The sequence below is a fragment of the Canis aureus genome, chromosome 33 (assembly GCF_053574225.1).
Source record: "Canis aureus isolate CA01 chromosome 33, VMU_Caureus_v.1.0, whole genome shotgun sequence".
NCBI lineage: Eukaryota > Metazoa > Chordata > Mammalia > Carnivora > Canidae > Canis > Canis aureus.
In genome coordinates this window covers 28,824,177-28,847,677 of record NC_135643.1, presented here as the reverse complement: position 1 = coordinate 28,847,677, position 23,501 = coordinate 28,824,177, and the positions used below count along the sequence as shown (strand labels likewise).

The following is a 23,501-nucleotide window of genomic DNA, read 5'->3' as shown; positions in this document are numbered from 1 at the left end:
AATGAGCAGGAACACAGCGACTGGTAAGTGGGTTCTGCTCAGAGGATTTCATCTGACCCTGAGGCTTCTATGCAGTTGGAGCCAGAATGCTAAATGGCCAGCCAGCACACCCCACTCCTGGCCCAGCACCTGCTGCTCCCTGTGCCTGGTGTCCTCCCTCCTCCAACAGTTGACATTTGCTTCCCACAGGCCTCTCTGCTCGGGTGTCACCTCATCAGAGTACCCTGCCCCCTCCCTGCATAGAAACTAGAAACTGTAAGAACTCCAGGATAGGACCCCCACCATCCTCTTCATTTTATCTTTCTCCTGGCTTACTGGTCGCAACCAAACACATTACCGACTGGTTCATTTACTGTGGACTGTCTGCCTCCTTTCATTAGAATACAGGATCCCAGGGAGATTTCTTACCTAAAGCCATTTAACTAAATCTATACTCAAGGACAAGTAATGAACCCTAAAGTCAATTCTGTAATTCCAGATTCGGTGACTCACTTGAAGACTATTTGATTTCAAAAAATAATATGAAGATAAAACAGATCAACAACAACAAAAAATCTAAGCAGTGTTACAAAGTCAGCAACTCTAAAAATTCTGAGTACTACAGAGCAAGAGAGGCAAAAGGAGGGAGAAATAAAACACACAGACTGGTATGCCACGCGGGAGTAAAGATGGTATGTGTTTTAGACCAATAATTTCTAGACTTGTTTAGAGTCCAGCACTTCGCCGAGAATACACCATGCGTCCCAAAGAAAACATGCACCAGAACTTTACATCAACCTCAGGAGGTTCATGGGGGCTCCCTCCTCTCTTCAGTTAAGAGCCCCTAACTCTAGACAACAATGAAAAGCTTCCTCATGAACCCCCAGAACTTCTGCAAGGTGGGTGGGGACCTGGGGCCTGCCCTGACGTGTTTCTTAGGCTGGCTCATTGGCACCACCTGCCAGCCATTTTTGGTATTAACAAGCCTGGGCGGCAGCTACAAGGATCACAACCACCACAGGGCCACCATTCCTCTCAACAGCCACCTATGTGCCTGTCCTATACAAGCACTTTGGGACGCAGGAAGAGGAGATACTTCCCAGGTACTGCAAAACAGTATAGCAGCAAAGAAAAAAAAAGCCACGTCATGCCACAGGGAGGAGAGTGGCCATCACCCTGAGGGAAAGCCAAAGTGTAACACAGATTATGTCCAGCTTGGGACACTGAGGACACTTGGTGGGACCTTGTAGTAAAGTGCGGGTAAGGTACGTGGCGACAGCAGGGGCAACTGGCAGTAAGAGCAGCTTCCCCAGTAAGCGAACTGTATTTGGATTAGTCTACAACCGAAACACCCAAGAGGTCTTGAGCAGAGGAATGACAGGAGGTCACACAGTGACTGGGGGACAGGCAATGACACTCCCAGAGCCTGCAACCAGCCTCGCCCTCTCCGAAGAGCTAACCATCTGGCCCCACCAGCGTGGGGAGTGGGACCTGTTGGGAGTGGGCATCTGACAGGGGGCAAGTGGCTACTGGGTGCCAGCCTGCTCAACGATCTGGAGAGAGCCCTCAAAGGGACAAGGGTGACCAACTGCACCAGCCAGGCCTCAGTTTAACAGCAAACAAATGCAAGCCACACTGAATGAGGACAGAAGGCAGGTCCAAGGAGGAAGAAGCCATGAGGCTGAAAGCATCAGAGAGCAGTGGCGAGGGGGAGCTGAAGCGCCACCAGATGCCCCGTGGCTCTGGTGAACAGCACTGGTGCGGGCCCCAGCATTCTAAGAGCTGCTCAGTTGCCCGGGGGGTGTGAGTGGTGATGACAGAGGTGACTCTGCTCTGATGCCAACACATTCTCCTGATGGGCCTCCCCCACTCAGAGCAGCACTTCGCTAAGCAATACATATAGCACACACCTCCCAGGCTGACAGTGTTATGTGCCCCCGGAATTCACGTTAAAACCCTACCCCCAACATGTAGTAACAGGGGTAGGCCTTTGGGAGGTGATGGGGGTTAGATGAGATCATGCGGGTGGAGCCCCATGAGGCAACGAGAGCCCTTCAAAAAGTCAGGAGAGCTTGTTCCCTCTCTGCTCCCCGTCCCGTGAAAATATGACGAGAAGTCAGTGGTGTGCATCCCAGCAGAGGCCCTCACCAGAATCCCACCATCTGGCACCCTGGCCTTGGACTTGCAGCCTTTGGAACTGTAAAAAATAACTGTTGTTTATATGCCACCCAGTCTATGGTACTTGAGTTACAGAAGCCCACACTGACCAAGATGGTGTTGTACGGAGAAGTTCTCCCCGCAGAAGTCTGGGAAAGGCTGGGGGAAAAAACCAAAGTCACAGAGTATCTTCATTGCACGACTCTGCTGCTGGACCCCAAGACTCCCCAAGCTGTGTGGGGGTAGGGACAGTACAAAGTGTCTCCCCACTGTCCTGGACAACATGACAAATGAACAAACAGACATGGCAGGCAAGAGAGGAAGAATCCAGAAGAGCTTCGAATTTCAAAGCAGAACTGATGCAGTTCAGCCAGCTGCTCAGAGCAGGCACATGGAGACCTGCGGGTGAGTGTACATCGAAGCACCCCCTCAGTGGGCCAGACTGGGGGCCGCAGTGATGTGGCAAAGGGACACGGTAAGAAGCCCAAGGTATGACATATGGAGTCCAGACCATGGTGTGTCTGCAGGGCAACAGCACCCACACCCTGGACACCCCAGCTGCTCCCATAGCAGATGCTCCAGCTCCCAGGCCCTGAGAAGCCATGGGGCAAGAGGCAGAGGGGTGAGCAGTGGTGTGCTGTCCAGGGCAGCACCAAGGGCGGTCTAAGAACACGGTCCCCTGGGAGGCAGGGCACATGATGGAGGGTCAAAGGGACCACTGCCAGTGGGAGGGGAGGAGAGGACAAGAAAGTGCCTTTCAACTCACAGATACAAGGTACATCTGAGAATATATCAAAGTGACAGTATGTTTCAGTGAGAAAAAAAAACATTAAGAGGTGGATTACCCACATGCTACATTCTGAAACATTACATTAAAAAAAAAAAAACCCTGCCGTTCAAAGTAGGGTAAAATGCTTCACGCATTCTTTGAGGTGTAATTAGGCATATTTGTTGATAGATAAACACAGAAGTGCTGGTTTGATCTTGGAACACAAGTGTGGCAAATGCTTCCATAAAACAGAAAAGTTTTAATATTTAAAGCAGATTTTGAGGAAGCAAATGTGCTTTCATCTCTCTGGAAGAACTGGTGTAAATATTTTGTTTCAAAAATGACATTCTCAGGAGCCGAGCATTTGTGAATGAAGTAATTGAAAACAATTACACTTGCTTTTTATCCAGTCCTATTAAAGCCTATTTGCCTTTGAAGCAGACATGATAGTTACCTTTCCAGAAATGTGGTAGGGAAGGTAGGCAGGAGGATGCATGCCATTTTATAACCTTGGACCACATCCCAAGTTTTATATTTCTACAACAGGGGAAATCATTCTTTGTAAAATCAACAAGTATCAAAAAAAGCATCTGAGATCATTCTTAAGGTTAAAAAAAAAAAAATGCATCGGCATCATTTAGTAAGGATGGGGAAATCACTGTCACCATCAGCCTTGTCACTCACTTCCCATCACCTGTCACAGCAAAATTTTAGAACTTTAAGGAAATTTAAAGGTCCCTCAGTCTAGTGACTTACATTATTTTAAACAAGAAACTTTTTAATCAAAAGCAGAGATTTAGTATATAAATCCGGGCTGGTTATGCAATTGCTCTGGCTGAGCAATCGCATGTAATGGGGGTGTGTGTGAAAGTGGGGGGCACATTCCAGAGCTACATCTCAGAGGCTCAGAGGCCTCGCAGGGAACCCTGGGGGACTGGGGAACACAAGGACAAAGGTTCCGGGGTCCAGGATGAGGTTGATTCACAAAGCTGAAAAAACAGGTTCCCTCCACACTAAGCATGGGCTAGTCATTAATACAGGGCCTGCTCGAGGACAGTGAGCATGCCAAGAGCTAAGACCTGCCGCTCCCGGCCCGGGTCCAGACAGCTACCTCGTTCATACAGCCTGATTGCTTCCATGAGGTATGGTATCAGGAGACGGTTCACAATGAACCCAGGAGTGTCCTGTTTTAGGAGAGAGAAGAGACAAATGAATTTTCACTGAACTTTTTCTTTTGTGAAGTCACCAGACTGCCATTCTTACTCTGCATCATATTACCCACACTTATCAAGCTCTACATTTTCAAGACTTCTTTTGAAGTACCAGCACAGCTCTACTTCTATAATACAGGACAATTTATCCAACAATTGTAATACTTAAAAAAAATTTAAAACTCAAACCTAGATGCCTCCACTGTAGGAGTCCTGAAATAAAGGCAGATCGAGGCAGAGAGGTCCCTGGAAAGAACACAGCGGTGATGGCAAGCAGTCTGGGCTTAAATTCTAATAGTTTCTGACACTGTGACATTCTGAAATCAGTTTCATCATTTGTGAAATGGGAGTAATAATTTCCACAAATTGTGAAGATAAATCAGAAAACACACAACATGCTGTGCCCTACATTCAAATGGTAGTCCTTTCCTCTCCTGCATCACTTTCAGGAATCTAGAAAAAGTGTACTCCATCTTGAATAATAATCTTCACAGGAGCACCAATTCTCGAGCTTCCTGGAGCCATTTTTGGGCTACCTGGGATTTTCTCATGCTCTAGCACACAGCACAAGGAGGTTGCACCAGGGATGGTACCAGGGAGGACAAGGAAATGCCCTGACGAACCTTGGGCCTTCCATGGCAAGGCACCTCAGCCTCTCTATCCTGGATGACCCCCTTGTACTACACACCCCTTTCATTGATTTCCTCCTCATTAACATGCTTAATCATCTCTCCTGGAGGCTCGCTGTGGGATTTGGAGTCTACCTACTGTTTTTTTGGAGGGCATCTGTGGGGCAGGCTAGGCTGGTAATTTTTGTGGTGGTATTTATGTGAAACTGATTTCCACTAAGTAAATGGTGTAAATTTTAACCAAAGGCTGTGATGTTCCTGCAGGCAGAAATCCTCATTCTAGCCCTGAGCCTGTGTTCCCTTTCTAGCACACACTAGGCACTCCATAAACATAATTAATAAAGAAGGCCTACCTCACACACTACTCTTAGAGCTAACCTGACCGCATGCTGTGTGAACGTGGCAGTAACAGCCACAGGTTTTGTACCTCCTTTGACTCTGGACCAACAGAGATCTTGTCCTACTCCTATCTCCCATAGAGAGGAGCAAAACAGCTTTATCAGCTTAACCACAACTATATTAATGAAATGATGCTGACTTTATAACTAGGGCAAAAGTGCTTCTCAACTTCAGAAAGTTTATGGAAGAAACTCAGGACAGGGTACGTGAAGCACACAGATACAAGGTTAGAAGTCAGAAAGTACTCTAGGGAAAACGTCTGCCCCAATCATGATACACAATTACACATGATACAATTAATATCATCCACATAAAGAGGTCACAGAACTCAGGAACGAAAAAGTGCTAAAGCTCACAAAATATTCAAACTCACTAGTAATCAAAGTAGTACACTCATTAGAATAAAATAGCATTTTGCCAAGAAGATGACTGGCAAAAGTTTTTTTCCCCCATTACTAATATTCAATGCCATTGACGATTCAGACACACATATGTTCTCAAGATACTGGTATGTAAATCGTAGAGAGACACAGTCTCTCAATAAAGCAATTTCATTTTATGTACATTTTATATTCATTTATTAAATATATTTTATTTACTGCACTATGTGCCAAGCATTGTTCTATGTACTTTACAAGTATTAATCCATTTACTCCTATGATAACCCTATGAGGCCAGCCTATTATTACCTTTACATGGTGGAGAGGACACTAAGGCACAAATAGGTTAAGTAACTTGCCCAAGAACACACAGCTAACAGATGTTTAGATTTGATCCCAGTTACACTGGCTCCAGAGTCCATGATCTCACCCTTTTTATACTGCGCTCTCAAGAAGTCTATGAAGAAAGACACATTCTGGGCACATCAATGTCATTCTGCTATGTTGAGCGTTGGTCCACTGTGATCCTCTAAGCCAGATCCAGGCCCCAGCCGGCTTCTGTACAGTTCCACCGCAGCGCAGCCATGCACCCCCAATGCGAGGGGGCTATGGTGCCCCCTCCCCCAACAGCAGACCTGAGTAGGTACAACTGAGGCTGTGGATACTTAAACATTACTATCTGGTGCTCTACAGGAAAGTATGCTGATCCTTGTTCTTTGTGGTTGCCTTATATTTGGGCTCTTCATCGAGAACCTGCATAACTGACCCAAAAGCTTTAAGGTATCACCCAGGAAAGAGTCTGAAATGATGTAACCAGGCCATTTTATGAGATCAGAGTTCCCCTCCCAGCACCTCCCGGGGCCACTCCAATCAAAGAATGGATCATCACCCTCCATGAGTTAATGACTGTGCTGCTAAAGATAATCATTGCCTGTCCCTGCACTTTTCACCTTCTTATATAGCTTCTGATTTGCTACACACTGATGTTCTTTTTTTTTTTTAAAGAAGCATACTTCTTTTTTATTTATTTATTTATTTATTTTTAATTTTTATTTACTTATGATAGTCACACAGTGAGAGAGAGAGGCAGAGACACAGCCAGAGGGAGAAGCAGGCTCCATGCACTGGGAGCCCGATGTGGGATTCGATCCCGAATCTCCAGGATCGCGCCCTGGGCCAAAGGCAGGCACTAAACCGCTGCGCCACCCAGGGATCCCCTGATGTTCTTTCTTACACCATAACTACTTTCCACCACTAACAAAGCAAAAATCAGTAAGAAACAACATCTGGTTATTGATGTGAATTTTGTTTAAGTGCAGACAATTTAAAACCACGAAAGAAAGAAAGAAAGAAAGAAAGAAAGAAAGAAAGAAAGAAAGAAAGAAAAGAAAAGAAAAGAAAAGAAAAGAAAAGAAAAGAAAAGAAAAGAAAAGAAAAGAAAAGGAAAGGAAAGGAAAGAAAAGAAAAGAAAAGAAAAGAAAAGAAAAGAAAAGAAAAGAAAAGAAAGAAAGAGAAAGAAAGAAGGAAAGGAAGGAAAGGAAGGAAAGAAAAAGAAAGAAAGGAAGGAAGGAAGGAAGGAAGGAAGGAAGGAAGGAAGGAAGGAAGGAAGGAAGGGAGGGAGGGAGGGAGGGTTAAAAAATGAGACTCCTTAACAATGCTACACTCCTGGAGGGGGGGGGGGGGTTGGCACAGGAGTCTGCTCTCTCAAGCTATGGAGTCCGCACCAACAGATGACTTACTCAGATGTTCCTGAACAACAGGAGTTTCTGTAGGTTCTGTAGGTTACTACAATACTGTGAGTTCAATCTGGAGAATATTTTAGAAAGCAAAAGCATACTGTAAGAAGAACCACAACTACTGAAAAAGATTGTGGTCACAAAAGTAGATGCCTACTTATAAAAATCTGTTAACGGCACGGCACGTCACAACTGCCCATTTAGGAAGATTACCAAGTCATGCAGAAGTGCAGTGCTTAACTTTTGGGAGGACTAAAGAGGAACTAACAACAAATGGAGACCGAAGGGGATCTACAAAGTAGGAGACTGCAGCTGGGGTCATTTCCCATATAACAACTGAGTATTGCCAAGAGGGAAAAAAGCCTGGAGGCATGCTTCCCACTCGGCTATGCTTCTTAATGAAAAACAAAACCAAACCTCAATGCCACACTCCCTGAGAAACCGCTTCATTAATCCTACCTGGGGGAGCGGGCTCTTCCTGTCTCTCTCATTTCCCTAACCACCTGTTGTGCTCTTTCCCAAAGTGAGGCACTGGTGTTCAGTTTGTAATGCTGTGTCCACCGCACTGTGCCGACGCAAAGACTCCTTGGCTCCCCCAGGTCCAGCAGAGGCTGAAGCCAATGGTGTAACAAAAACCACTTAGGGAAACACAGCAGCCCATCAACAGACAAAAGCAAGATCCAGAGAGTTTTCTACTCAGCTGAAGCTCTGGCTCTATTCAGAATTCGAACTACCAACCTGATAGCCCTGGGAGAGGCTTAGGGTATGGCTCCCCTGCTGGCAAACTAAAAAAGAAGCACAGTTTGCTCTTTACAGCCCCCAGACAGGCCTGAGGTGAGGGTGCCCCATCTTTCACATCTTCCTATGGAAGAATTCTACCCCAGATAAGTCGGTTCTAAGGAAAACCACCCCCTTCCAGAGGTACTTATACTCTACCTTACAAGAAACAGGATGCTTTCCCAGGACTTTGGTGAAGTCTATCAGAGATTCATAAGTCTTCTGGCTGGTCATTGGTGTTTTAATGACCTGGAAATGCAAAGCAGAGAATTATGACCAGAATTAGCAAACAACAGCAACACAACGATTCAAGAAAACACTGATGTGAAAGTGTCTACACAGAAGGTGGCAAAAATCATCTGTTTCAGAATACAAGGATCTCAAGCCAGAAACAAAGAGCTGACCAAAATGTCCACTTTAAGACAGTGAGGTACTACAAAATGTATAAGATCAAGGCTTAAAAAATAAACGTGTATGTGTGGAAGAGAGTTTTATAGACCTTGTCCCCGAGACAGACTGGGGTTCAAATATCCATCACACCACTTACTGGCACAGTGATCCTGGGCACGGTTCTTGAAATTGAAATGACACTGAATTCACTCCCTCCACCTCAAAGAACCGAGGTGAGGGGACACAGTCGAATTAGATTAGGAGGTAAAGCATTAAGTGCAGCTCCTAGGAGGTGTACAGTGCTCGGTAAATGCTGTCTTTTCTTACTGCTTTACTTGGTATTGTTAATTTATTTCATGGAAGTAACTGGATGTCTACTGACTGTGACAACACCCCTTCAAGTACTCTGCCTGGAGTGCCAGCTTCCCCTAGTCTAGATGAGGAGAATGTATCCCAGGAAAACAGAGTGATTTCCCCAAGTCACAGGTCTTCTGGACATTTTGATGAGTATCCCTCCCATACTCCACCCTCTCCCACACAGATGCCCTAGAGCCCACCAGCTCCCTTTGCATCAGAACAGGCTTATCCCACAGAAGAAGGTTTTCATTTCCAGCACACCTGCCAGGCACCTAGGGAAGGCTCCTGGCAGCCCTCTGGACCCATGAGGTGCAAGCATGCAGGCAAGAGTACAGCTGCTCCCCGCTCTCCCATAGTGGCCCACTGGCACTCCAGGAGGTCATCTCCCCCAACCCCACCCCCACCTGGCAGTCAGCCCCCAGGACACATTTAGAAAATTCAGCGGTCAAGAACTAGATTTTGGTAAATAGAGACCCAGGTGAATTTGAACTTAAGTGTATCTATAACTTAAATGCCAGTTAAGGAACTTCAATGAGAGTCAAAGCAAACTGGCTTGGCTTTCCCATTAGACCCTTCATATGAGATTAGACAACTCAATCAACCCCTGTGCCTCACTCTCTACTATGAAACAGGAATAATGATACTTGATATATCCTCCACCTTGTAAGAGGTCTGTGTGGCTTAATAAGCTAGTAGTGTCTGTGCAGGATGAAAGGTGCTATATAAATGAAGAGAACTATTACCATCCATCTTTTAATGTGATCACAATTCCGGGTGTGCGGTATGTTATGACACTAAGGGAAGTGAATGAGCAGCACAGAAAAAGGCACCACAAACATGGGGATGAGGAATGGGATGAGATAGACCAGAAACTACTCTGCAAACACCATAAATCAAACAGCAGTCCAAGAGTTATCCAAAAGGAAGTATAAAAAGGTCTCCAATAGAACCCCACAGGTTAAACTAGAACAAAGGCTGCTAATTATAAAGTTTCAAGTATAATTTGTTGATTTAAAGGAGTCAGCAGTAAAGATTTTTTAAACAGAAGGATGCATATTTATTCATCCATTTAACAAACAGCAACATACTACCGATACTCTGTTTATAGTTCCAATATAGTCTGAAAAAATACATCTACACATATGTGTGTGTCTTGTCCTAGTAAGGAGAGCTGCTCAATTTAGGATACGATTTATTTTTGTGCTCACCACCAGCGACACATATGTGAACACCTAAAAATAAAAACTGAATAAAGAGCACTTTTTTTAGAAAACATTTTCTAGGGACGCCTGGGTGACTCAGTGGTTGAGCGTCTGCCTTTGGCTCAGGGCGTGATCCCAGATCCAAGGATCCAGTCCCACATCAGGCTCCCCAGGGAGCCTGCTTCTCCCTCTGCCTATGTCTCTGCCTCTCTCTGTGTCTCTCATGAATAAATAAATAAATCTTTAAAAAAACATTTTCTACAGAATAGTAAATTTGCTAAGCATTAGCTGTTAACCAACATGCTACATTTCCAAAAACATAAGATATTAGATAAACACAGTTGAAAACAACATTAGAGTTTGAAGTGAATCTATACAATGTGTCTTTATCTCCAAAATACTGGTACCTGACACAGTAACTAAGGAAAGTGACTAGTCCTCAAGCACTGAAATGTTGAAAATTCCATTCCACTTCTTTACTCTTTTCTGCTTAAGGATAAATGCAGTTTTTTTTTATTCCTTGCACCACCACCCCCTCTTCATTCCTCAACTTCTTCAAAAACATCCTTAGGAAGGGAGAGAACATTGGAAGAGGCTGAAGAGCAATGTTAGCAGAATAAATAAATTCCTATCGCAGGTCAGAGCCGTCTTTGAAAGGAAACTAAGGAAATGCAGTCATAATTAAAGTGGAGCGAATGCTTATGGGAGGGGGAGGTGCCGAGGGCGTGTGAGATGAAGGATGGAAAAGGCTGGCAGGAGAAGGCACCAGTGGAGAAAGCAAACCCTGGGACTCTCCCAGGGAGTCCTGGCCAATCCCCGGAGGTCTGCTTGGCTCCACATCCCCCACACTTCGCACGGCAGTAACTCTTCAACCCCAGAATAAATGCTACTTTAATAGCAGCTGCTCCTCAGGCCCTGTAATTAGCCCCGTGTAAAAGGCAAGTTGCCACATTTCAGGTGCAAATTGTCTATGTGACTCCTCTCCCTGTACCCAAGTCTCCAAGCAAGCAGAAGCAACCCAAAGATCACTGGGAGCCCACTCCCCTCCGTCTCAAGGGTCTGCGCTCAGGAGGTTCAGGCTATAGGGAGCCGCTTTAATAGTTGGGATCAGAACACAAGGGAGATGTGCCTCATCTGGGGACAATAAATACTAAGGCCCTGTGACCTGAGCCAGAAATCAACCCAGCAATGCTGGACAAGGGGGTACAGTGGCTCCTATGTAAAACCAGGCTGATAAAACTCCACTTACAGCCTAGAGCAAACTGACCTCACTGAGACAGTATAAACGTGTGGCTCTGCCCTCTGTGGTCTCATCAGCCAGTGGTCTGTACTGCTGTCTTCCTACTCAGGTGCCTCTTCTCTGCACTGCCCATCACATACGGCACAAATACATAAATGACATTCCACAAAGTTAGCAGCCCTCCTGGACATCACTGGTCAGACCACTGGGCTGTGAAGAGACAAAGTACAAAGGCCTTCCTAGATCTCAGGGCTTTCTTCTGGCTCTCAAAGGACAGAGAAATGCTGTGGCCTGAGAAATGCTAGCCCAAAGACAACCTTCCACCCTCCTGTTAAAATCCACCCAAAGCAATCCCCAGCACAAAGGGTATGACTCAGGGAGCAGGACTGGGAAAGTTGGCAGGGCAAGCAGGCACACGCAACACCCGCTGACCTCCACAAGCTTCATCAAGGGCACTGGGTTGAAGAAATGGAGTCCGGCGAATCGGTCCTGTCTTGTGGTGGCATTGGCTATGTTGGTGATCTGCAGAGAGGAAGTGTTGCTGGCAAAGATGGTGTGTCTGTGGAGAGAAAGATGGTGAATTCATGGAAACAAACAGGACTACTCTGGATGCGATGCACAAGGCCATGGTCTAGCATCCAGATCTGTCGTCTTGACTCCTAGAGGAAGTGAGGGAAAAGAGATCTTCACACAAGAGCTGAAATCAAGTGACTAGTTTCATTTAAAGTTTGAAATTTGGGGCAGCCTGGGTGGCTCAGTGGTTTAGCACCGCCTTCAGCCCAGGGCATGATCCCAGAGACCCAGGATCGAGTCCCAGATCAGGCTCCCTGCATGGAGCCTGCTTCTCTTTCTGCCTGTGTCTCTGCCCCTCTCTCTCTCTCTATGAATAAATAAATAAAATCCTTAAAAAATAAAATAAAGTTTGAAATTTTAAATTAGGTAATTTAAACTCACCTGTTTCAAAGGCATATTTAATCCTACCAGTCTTTCATTTATTTTCAGGAGCAACATTTCTCCACTTTTATTAGTTGATTTTCATGGTATGTGGGGGAAAACGGAGGCTGCTACTTAGTCAATCTCAGTCACGAAATGAAACCCTAAATGAGCACGGATTAATGAAGGAAAGGATGCACCACAGACCCTCAAAGTTAACAAGAGACCTAAGTCATTAAGATCTTTTCCCCTCAAGTGAAAAGCCTTAATTTTCACTAAATGGGAATTAAACTGAAGACAGAAGAAAGCCAACATGGTCCAGAAACAGTTTCAAGGTTGCACAGGTAGACCTGGGGAAGGAAGGATACATGTACATGGTATCTTGATAGTTCAAGATAGTCTGCTTATAAGATATCCCAAAAAAGCAGGGGTGCCTGGGTGGCTCAGTTGGTTGAGCATCCAACTCTTGATTTCGGCTCCGATCATGATCTCAGGGTCCTGCAATGGAGCCCCACATCCAAGTTAAGATTCTTTCTCTCCCTGTCTGTTGCTCCCCACCCTATTCACTCTCTCAAAAAGAGAAAGAAAGAAAGAAAGAAAGAAAGAAAGAAAGAAAGAAAGAAAGAAAGAAAGAAAGAAAGAAAGAAAGAAAGAAAGAAAGAAAGAAAGAAAGAAAGAAAGAGAGAGAGAAAGAGAGAGAGAGAGAAAGAAAGAAAGAAAGAAAGAGAAAGAAAGAAAGAGGAAAGAAGGAAGGAATCTCCTTAAAAAAGAAGTACCATCTTTTTTTGTGTACATAATATTTATTTTTCAAAATCTGTATTGACTGAAAACAAATTCAATTTTTAAAGAGCACAGGAAAGCGGGGTGCCAAAGGCATTACAGGCACAAAGACAAGCAAGACTTCTAGGCTTTCCTATAGCGCCACCTTGTGGGTTCGCATACATAAAACAGCCTAATGCTAATTAGAACCATACTGGCCGGATCAGTGCAGGAAGGGGAGTGGTCCCTTACTGACCAGATTTGGGGGTTCTAGCTTACCCAAAAGGCAATATTACAATCTGCCTGATGTCAGGGGTGAGTGGGAGAAGAAACACAAGTGAGGATGACATAAGCCCTGTTCGGATGCACACCACAGACCACAGCAGCAGGGCCATGGGGCCGCCCCAAGGCTGTGCTGGCAGGGGCTGTTACACTCATAATGTGGTACCTTTTAATAGGACAACTGAAGGGTGACTTGCATGCCGAAAGGAGATATGCCGGCACACTGGAAAGCACATTTCATTAAAGGACATCAAAGCCCAGTCCCGAGCGTCTCCAGTCCAAGGTACTCCCAGTATACATGTTAGCAGAAGGGGAAAGATGCTCCTCACAGACCTCGACCTCCCCCTCTTCCAGTCAGCTGGGCTGGCTCTGCACCCAACAGCTCTCGCACTGCCTTCTTCCCACACAAACACAATGTTTGTTGTGACATATTAAACTTACTAGGTTGCCTTATCTTCCATGAAAAAGTACATTCACACGTTTTCCTTGGAACACTGGACCCTTGGACAGTCTTTGGTTCTTCCCTTTCTGACACTCAGGTACCCAAAACACTACTTTCTTCAATGTACTAACAGACAATTGACAGCACAAACATAGTGATCATCAGCAACGCCCCCAAGCCTTAGTGTGGAGAACTCAAGCGAGGCTGGCAGGGAGTGTGGCAGACAGGAGAGAAGGACAGGACCCAGCTGGCGCTCACTGTGGACCTGGGCCAAGCTCTTTGTGTGCCTTCCTCAGACTGCAGCTAGGAGAGTTGTGTTCCTTTCCAGGGTGTCAGGGCTGCCGTCAGAAACATGGCCACTAGCACGTACGCTCCTCTCTTGTTGCAGGAGTCACTACAGAACGTAACAGTCAAGGGTATCTCAATGGAGCTACTTAAACAAATGAAACACAAAACTTAGTAGGTGTGCAATAAAGGTGGTGGTCTAAAATGAACACAAGAGTGTAGAGAAGGGACAGCTGATGGCCAGAAGCAAGGTCACATCTATGGTGTGCCCTTTCCCGTGTCACATCTGTGTGACATAAGCCTGCCTGAAAGTGCCTAGTACAGTACCTGACACACAGGAGGCCCTCAGGAAATGGCCAAATTAAATTAACATCCTAAACAACTATGTAAATAGATACCGCTACCCCTATTCTGCAGAGATCGCTAGGGGAACTAGTCTTGAGAGAGTTAGAGCTGGGAAGGTCTTGGAAATTATTCACTCCTAAGTGCTCATTCCAATTAGAGGGAAAAAAAAAACTGAGGGCCAGAAAGGCTTCATGACTAAAGACAGAGAGGGAAGAGGTGGGGACATGGCCCCAGGCCATCTGACTTTCCCCTAACAGTCCTTGCATTACTCACACTGACACGAGGGCAGTCAGACCTGCTACTGTCACTAAGGAATGACCAACATTTTAATAAAGGCCAATTTACTTGACTAAACCTCTCCTGGGGTGGAGGGTGCTCTTATTATTTCTGAGGGCTCCCTGCTCACTGGGGAGCCAATATCCGTACCAAAGAGTTTTCTGTTTCTGCAGTCCCTAAATGTCAACATAAAGAGCATAAGCACAGTCATCAGCAGAGTGACATACAGGTGACAGACGGGTCTCTTCTTTTGTCAGGGACAGGGCTTCTCTCCAGACACCAGGCCATACACCTATGAGGGCTGACATTCCAGCAGGCTGGCAGGCAAGTGTCCCTCTTCAGCCGCTCACTGCTCACTGGCTGCCTAAGAATTACTTCTGTCATATAATCTTATTCTGACTCAGTTCTAACCAAGAAGGGTGAAGTGTGGCTAATGGCTAACCAAGCCCCAAGGAGAGCACGAATAAATCAGCCAGGTGTCACAACTGCCAAAAGCCCAAAGTCAAATACTAAGGAAGGCTTGGGACTCTGTGACCAAAAACTCGCTGTTGTTTATTGGCACAGCCAGTCCTGAGTCCCAGGCACCCGTAGGCCTAACCTACGTGGGGCTGACTCTCCCCTCCCAGCTTTTGCCAGGAAGCCTGGAAGGAACTCAATGCTCCTGTAATGCTCCGAAGTGTTTTGACTTAATCCAGCTACAGCTCAAAACAGGATAACAAAGGAACTTTGTGTAGACAGGAAGGCACTCCCTTCAATGGCACCACTCTGTATGTTCCACTCAAACTACTCAGGTTCCTCAGCAGACATCTGAGGACATGCCCAAGCCTCTTCATCCTCTGGCCTGGGAAAGCCCATGGTCCAGACATTGCAAGAGACAGAAAACTGTCCCTGAGAGGACCCTCCACTTTAATGCGGGAAATTCCACCTTCATTTGGGGACAAGAATCAGATGAAGGTGGCCCAAGCCTTGGGAAGCAGTCTGGGAGTGGGTGGATGGAGAACAGGGGAAATGGTGTCAGGTCTTCTGAAAACAGCTTTAGGGGAACAGAAAGAGAAGTGGGCTTGGTGTCAAAAGACTCCCTCCCGGGAGGAAAGCCCAAGCCCAGGGATGGAGTCCTCAGACCCAGCAAGAACACCCAAGGGTCACATACTCAGAGGCAAATTTGTCCAGCCTCTTGAAGAGCTCGTTTTTCGCCTTCAGATTCTCCACGATGGCCTCCACCACCAGGTCCGTGCTATGGACTACAGATGCCGCGTCCGTGCTGGTCGATATGCTGCTCAGGGTCTTCTCCACAAATTCATCGCCCGCCTAACGGTGGAAGGAAGAAGAGAGCACTCACTGGACCCACCAGACAACAGTGCATGATCTGCTGCTAAGGCAGAAGGAGAGAGGAGGGTGAGGACAGGCGAACATGTCCCACATGCAACCCAGAGTGCCCAGAAATTCTGAGAAATAAAACTCCCTACATATCTGCTTAGGGACGATGGCATCTCACATATTTCTAGACACGAGGGCAAGAATCAACTGGGAACATCCCAAATGCTGGTTAACAATTCTCTGCCGTGTACGCGCCGTAATCCTTCACGCTGTCAGCTCGGCTCCAGTTACTACAGGGTCCTCTTGAGGCACCTGTCTGGGCCTGCAATCTATCTGCCATCTCCATGCACAGCTGCAGGAAATATGTCCTGAGATGTGACCTTCCGGCAAAGAGTAAAAGCTTAGTTCACAGCACCACTGAGTCTGAGAAGTGGTGCTAACTATTCTTCTCTACTACAGGCGGACAAGAGCTGAGTTAAGGGCAAGAGAGGGTGAGAGCGCTGGACTTCGGGGTCATTTTGCAAGAAGTAATCACCCATCACGGGCCAGCTACGGGGCTTGCAAAAACACATCAGGCACAGCCTCTGCTCACAGAGAGCTCGCAGTCCCACCTCCATCTGACCTGTGACCCTAGGTTTCCACAAATAGACCTCAGGGCAAAAGACAGCATCTCTATCAACTGCCATTTTATCTCAAATGGAATCTGTGCCTGGGTCATCAAAAAGGTCATCATCAGGAAAGGCAGACAAAACCATCATGGAATAAAACAACTCCTAGAGCTGTTCAGCAGAAATATACTGTAACATGAGAGGGCAGTTTAGATTTTCTATTGGCTGTGCTATGAAAACTGAACAGGTAAAATTCATTTTATATAATCCAATCCATCTAAGGCATTACAATTTTAGCATGTAATCAATATAAAAAGCATTGAAATGTTTTATATTCTTTTCTCCTCTCAAGTCTCTGAATTCTGGTGTCTGCCTTGCAAGCACAGCATACCTTGATTCAGACTAGCCCCACAACACACGCCCCACAGCCACTTGTAGCTAGCAGCCGCTGTGCTGGTTGGTGCAGCGCCAGTGCATAGGGCTTGTCAACCAGAGCAAGCTGGAGCTCACACGTCCCTCCTCCACCCACATCCCCGGCCAGAGATGAGAAACACCGAGAGAGGACACTCCTGAGGAGTCACTCGTCAGGAGGTGGGCATCTTGAGCATAGGCACTATTTTTTATTTATTTTTTATCCTCAGGGCCTGTGCCCAAAGGGGAAAAGCAGCAGAAGTTTGCAAACAAATGAAAAATGCAGATTACCTGGGTTAAGACTCACTCTGTCCTCCACTCTAAACAACAGCCCAGGGCTCTTAAAAATTTCACCTGCCTGGACCCTCATCACAACATGCCCTACCTCAGGTCCCCCTATCATTAAGAATATGGGGGGACAGGTGACAGAGATGTTAATGTGCCTGTGAAGGAGGGGGTAAAAATTAACTCCACTCCTGCCCCTCTAATTTTTGAACAATGACTACATATTAAGAAAATACAAGTCAAAACTACGGTGAGATACCAGGTCACCCCTGATGATGGGCTATTATTATGAAAAGAAAAAAGAAAGAAAGAAAACAGCAAGTGTTGGCCAGGATGTGGAGAAATAGGAACCTTCATACACTACTTGTAGGAATGTTAAATGGTTTAGCCACTAAGGAAGACAGTTTGGTGGTTCCTCAAAAAGCCAAACACAAGACTGTCATATGACCCAGCAATTCTACTTCTAGTATATACAAGAAAGAACTGAAGGAGTAGACAGACAGTATATCAACACTCACTGCAGCATTATTCACAATGGCCAAAAGGTGAGAACCCAAGTGTCACTGACAGATGAATGGCTAAACAAAATGTGGTTGGATACATACAATGGAATATTATTCAGGCAGGAAGAAGAATGAAGTTCTGATGCATGCTATAAACTGGATGAACCCTGAAGACAGTACAACAAATGATATTAATCAGTCACAAAAGGACAAATAGCTTGAGTCCACTTATATGAGGTCCCTACAAGAGGCAAACTCAGAGACAGAAAATAGATTTGAGGTTACCAGGGGTTGGGAGGAGGAGGGAATGAGGAGTTACTGCTTAATGCGTATAGGGTTTCTCTTTAGAAAAATGAAAAAGTTTCGTAAAAAGTGGTGATGGCTGCACAATAGTGTGAATGTAAGGAGATCAATCTTAAGCAACTTTAACAAGGTGGCAAAGGTAAACCACAATTCACCTGGTTGATTTCCCCAGTATTTCGAATTAAACATGAAGGTCCAATGAGAAAGGGTCAGTAAACCAGAGTTCCCCACCTTCTAGACATTCCTCAAGCTCTCATACCCCCTCTGCTGGTGGGGAGTGAGAATGACACTCTGTATTCTCTGGTAACTACATTAGAAGGCCTGTAAGATATTATCTAAGCAATCAGAATTTTCTATCTAAATGCAATGTTTATTGTATCATTCTCTTTTCAATGTGTAAGTACCAAAATTCTCTTCCTACTTCTGCTCTCTTCTATCAGTATGACAAAACAGGTGATCTTCAATCCCAAATTCTCAGGGGACAGAATGAGTTTACTACCCGCAGAAACCTTCTCCCTGCTTCAAAACCTACCCAACAATATGGTTATTTACTTCTCCTGTTTTGTACTCAGTTCCTCACAGAACATTCAGGGATTATGTTATTTATACTGGTCTAAAGTTATGGGAAAATGAGCTTTACTCAACAAATTGAAAAAGCAAGTAAAGGCCACCAAGAGTGTTATGTTTGGAGGACTGCTCTTGAGGTCACATAAAACAAAAAATTACCTTGGGGTTTTCTGCAAACTTCTTCTTGGCCACTCTCCTAAGGCTTTCCTCAATCCCCTTCTTAGATTTTGCCAGTATGTCCTCTGTCTGGTCCACCAACACTACTGTGTGGCCAGTTGCTGCAGCAACCTAGAGTAAAGAAAGAAAAAGGAAACATGAAAGTTAAAAAAAAAAAAAAAAAAGAGTTTTGTATTTCATACCAACTCTGCCTCTATTCTCTTTAAAATACCGAGTAAACATAATAAGCCAACATCAACTGAACAAACACTATTCGCCAGGCACTGCTCTAGAGCCTTTACACGGAAGACAAATTCTCAAAAACACCTTATAAGGTTAAGTATGTGCACCATCATCACACAACAGGTAGGGAGCAGAGCTGGGATCTGAATCAAGGCTTTGAATGTCACACTAGAACTACTCTCCAACTGTCCAACAAGGGAGCCACCAGCCACATGTGGCTATTTAAATTAACGGAAATTGAATAAAATTAAAAATCCAGTTCCTTGGTTGCACAAGCCATATTCCAAGTGCTCAACGGCCCATTCAGAGAGCACCTATCCCCCACCCACCATCTTTTTTCCTTAAAACTGGAGCATCCTGTGCAGCTTGACTGCTTAGTTCAGCTCTTCTGTAATCCCTAAACCAGTAATAGGTAAGACTTCAATGATGATGGCAAAAAGATTCCGAGGACCAGGACACCTGCAGGACTCAGTCGGTTAGGCATTGGACTCTTGGTTTTGGGTCAGGTCATGATCATGAGACTAAGCCCGCCATGTAAGGCTCTGTGTGGAGTCAGTCTGAGATTCTCCCTCTCCCTCTCCCCTTGCTCATGTGTGCACTAACTGGCGCAAATATTATTATTTATTACTCTCAAATAAATTAATTTTTAAAAAAAGATTCCAAGGACTATTTAGTGACACAACTCCCATGAACATAGGTTGTTGGTGATCAGCCAATTTAGAAGGGCAATTCCCCAACCTACCTTGGCTGAAATTCTGAGGGTACATTTAATGCAGGTGCCTGAAGTTCACCTGAAGCCAGCTTAGTTTAGCCACATGTAGTGACAAGTCAATCCCTTTTTCATCACAATTTGCCAACAGCTTTGGCAAGGACTGTGGAATACATAGTGTGGCTAAAAGTAGGTCACTGGGTTACATTACAGGTAGGCATTAGACTCAGTTCAAGCCATAAGTAAGAAGACAGACGTGGCCTACGACAAACATAAGTATACAGGATGCCAGCACAATTGAGATGCCCCTCAGGGTCCAAGAAGACCCCCACAGAACCAAGGCTCTAAAATTACTGTTGATCAACAGCACACAGGAGATAAGCAGGTTGGCTGAAATGAACCTACGCAGAGATGACAGTAAGAAACAGTTCTAGACCACTGTTGTGATGCAAGATTTTTGAAACCAGGCAACCAGAATTCCAAACTGAAAACCAGAGACAAAAAAGTAACAGAAGAATAAAACTCAAAGGCAAAGAGGTCCAAACCCCTGAGCCAAGACTTCCAAAGAACACTTGTAAAAGTGGTAAGATGGGGTTTACGTGGAAGCTAATTACACCACCACCTCTGGGTTCAGCCTGAGAAAGCTTCCTACCTAGGCTTCAAGTCTGAGCCTGTGGAACCTGTGGGCAGGAGAATCAATACCGCCAGTGCCCCAGAGCCTGCCTGGAAACCAAGACAAGAGAGTACCACGCGAGGACAGGAAGATCTGCTAAGCACAGCTGGGTAACGAGAATCATTTTGATAAAAGGACAGAGGCATCCAGTGAACTTGCCTGGCTGGCAGAAACACAGGCTGCAGGCAGGCAGCGTGGCCCACGTAAAGCACCCATCAATCCAGAGCAGGCTTTCTCCCAGAGTAACAGCAGACTGAGGCTCATCTTGCCAACACCTCAACTCACGTGGCACAAATTTGAACCCCTCATTAATTCAGAGTGAAAAAAAGCAAGAGCAAAATTTAGAAACTCTGCAGAAAAAGCGACACAACAGGCCCAAGACTGTTATCTTTAGAAAGGCCCCGGGCCTTTGCAGAGTTTCCATCCTTCCCTGACAAGAAGGGCTCGCTGGACCTGAAACTGCTTAGGCTCTGCGGTTTTTGCTGAACACCTACCTGCTTTCCTTCTAGGGGTCAGGAATTCTGCTATGTGCCAGGCAGAGAGTACCTGTGTGACCAGCCCCAGTAACAACCCAGGGCCCTGGGTCTCCGATGAGCACCCCTGGAAGAGGTTTCACATGTGCCATGACAACCTGTTGCTGGAAGAACCGAGTGTGTCCTGTGTGACTGCACAGGGAGAGGACTCTGGAAGCCTGCCCCTGCTTTCCTCCAGACTTTGCCCCTTGCACAGTTCTCTCTGTTGTTTTTGTTTTGTATCCTTTTGCTGAAATAAACTGTAGCCAAGAGTATAATGATATGCTGGGTCCTGTGACTAACTCCCCAAACCTGGAGGAGTGGGGGCATTTGGTGGAGGATCCGGACACAGAAACTAAGACAACAAATCTCAAATCCCAGATGCAGCTGGAGATGAAAGTAAATTACTTTGAGGCAGGCACCCCTGGGGAGCAACAGCTGAGGGTAGGTGTGATGACCACTGATGGGGCACCTTTCTTGCAAGGTGGGAATGAGCAGAGTGCCAGCTTAGGGATCTCCCATTTTTGTTTTGGCTCCTCTGAGAGTTCCTGTGGAATGACACAAAGTCATTTTTACTTTGTCCCTCTCCATCTCTGACCTAGATCATCCTTTGAATAGGCCAGAAAGGATTCCCAGATTTCTACCTGCTTAGGTCCTGGTCTACTTTCCCCCTCTTTACCTCCAGCAGGCATCACCCAGGCTTTTTTGCTCCTCAAGGAGTTAGAGATAGCCATAAAGAAGTGGGGTGTGAGGGACAAGTGAGGGGTGATATTACCTTTTTTCCAAAAACCCACTTTCAAAGTTAGTATATCATGTTTGGTTGGGAGTCATGGGGCATTTTTGGTTATGTAACAGATAAGCCACAATGCTTTCCTTAGACAGTTGACACCTGAACAGCTTGGGGTTAGGGGTGCTGACTCCTTCTGCCTCGCCCCCTGCACTATTGAAAATCCACAAACAACTTTGGACTCCCTCAAAACTTAACTACTGTTGACCACAGGCCTTACCACTAACAATCAATTAACACATATTTTTCGTGCTTCACATATTATATACTGTATTCTTAAAATAAAGCAAGCTAATCAAAAGGACAATGTATTTACAATTCTGTAAAAAAATAGGGTTGCCTAGGTAGCTCAGTCAGTTAAGCATACAACTCTTGATTTCAAGCTTAGGTCATGATCTCACAGTAGAGACATAGGTAGAAAAGACATTCTTATTTAAACCCAAAGTGGATATGGTTAGTTAGGTCTGAATAAAGAAAATATAGGCAAAAAAGAAAATTAAATTCGCCTTGAAATATTTACTATTTTATGAAGCAGCTTTAGTGCAGGTCACAATTTGAGTAGAAACAAATTAACATTACAACATAACTTCAGGTGATTGCAAGTTATAGCAACATTTTCATTCTACCCACCTGCATAGAGCAACGCACCCTGAGGTTCCAGTCCCTTGCAATCATTTCTTGCACACATACCCTAAGGACACCAGGTCAGCAGTATCTTGAGGGCAACTTCAAGCCCTCTTTGTCTTTGCAACTCTAAGTGCCTGGCCCATAGTCAGCACTTCAATGTTTACTTTTTAAATAAATGAACCAAAAAACCAACAATATTAGATGCTTAATAAAATTTCCACATGATGAGTCCAATGTTCTTTGACTGTATTAATCTACTCTAAATGGGGTTGGTATTCATTCCTCTCAACCGCTGTATGTCCAAATTGTTCAGTACTAAGATAGATTCAGGATGCAAGCAGTCTATCCCTTGCCCCCATGAATTCTAGGTCAGACCTGAAAAGCTGCACGACTCTGATCGTCTCAATAAGCTGAGGCAGTCTTAAACATGGCTAGACAGCCACAGGCCACTTAATAAAGGCCAGCTCGTTTCTTTCTAAATTATTAATGCACCTGTCTTATTTCTCCTATGAGATCCCTGAGAGCTGGTAGAGCTTCCAGAAGTTAACAGTCTCTACCAACAATTATCAGAAAGAACAAAAGCCCTTAAAAAACAAAAAGGCCAAATACAGCAAAATGAAGAGATGCAATGTACCAAGCATTTACTATGTGCCAGGCACATACTTTGCATTTTCCAACATTATTTCTGATCAGTCCAACAACCCTGTTGAAGCAGACATCATCTCTGTTTTGTAAAAGAAGGAATTAGAAAGATTGAGTCACTTGGCCCAGTATCACTCAGCTGTTAAGCTGTGAAGCCAGAGTTCAAATTCCAAGGCTGCCTGGCTCCAGAAATTTTCTTGTAATCTAGTTAGAGGAGTACAAGGAATGCTGTCATATTTGCTGAGACAACCAGATTTCAAGATACAATAATAATAGCATTTTACAAAAATTGCTTACTTTTGTATTCTCCTTCCCCCATGCCTTCTTTAGTAACTCTTATGGATTTGGTGACATCTATAAAAATTCCTCTTAAATAACATGTCAGTTCTTCCCCAAACTGGAGTCCTAATACACTTACGCAGTCCTTATGAAAATGGCAGCACAATTCCATTTTGTAGATGAGGTAAACTGGGGCTTAAAGAGGTTCAGTAACTTGTACACTATCCCATGGTTAGGGTTAACAAGTGGTTTAATAACATACAGAAGCAGCCTTCAGTTCTATCAAATCACATTCATATTCATGTATGACATGTATTCATGACTGAATAGT

General features: G+C 45.0%; 1 protein-coding gene across 1 annotated transcript in view; it reads right to left on the bottom strand.

Annotated features, from left to right (window-relative positions):
- Positions 1-23,501, bottom strand: part of HADH (hydroxyacyl-CoA dehydrogenase) — a 45,596-nt gene that overhangs the window by 3,682 nt on the left and 18,413 nt on the right. Inside the window, exons 2-6 of the mRNA XM_077882252.1 lie at positions 18,702-18,830; positions 15,699-15,856; positions 11,659-11,785; positions 8,197-8,286; positions 4,017-4,089 (exon numbers count right to left, since the gene is read on the bottom strand). Coding sequence (XP_077738378.1) covers positions 4,017-4,089; positions 8,197-8,286; positions 11,659-11,785; positions 15,699-15,856; positions 18,702-18,830 — 577 coding nt within the window. The remainder of the gene's footprint in view (positions 1-4,016; positions 4,090-8,196; positions 8,287-11,658; positions 11,786-15,698; positions 15,857-18,701; positions 18,831-23,501) is intronic.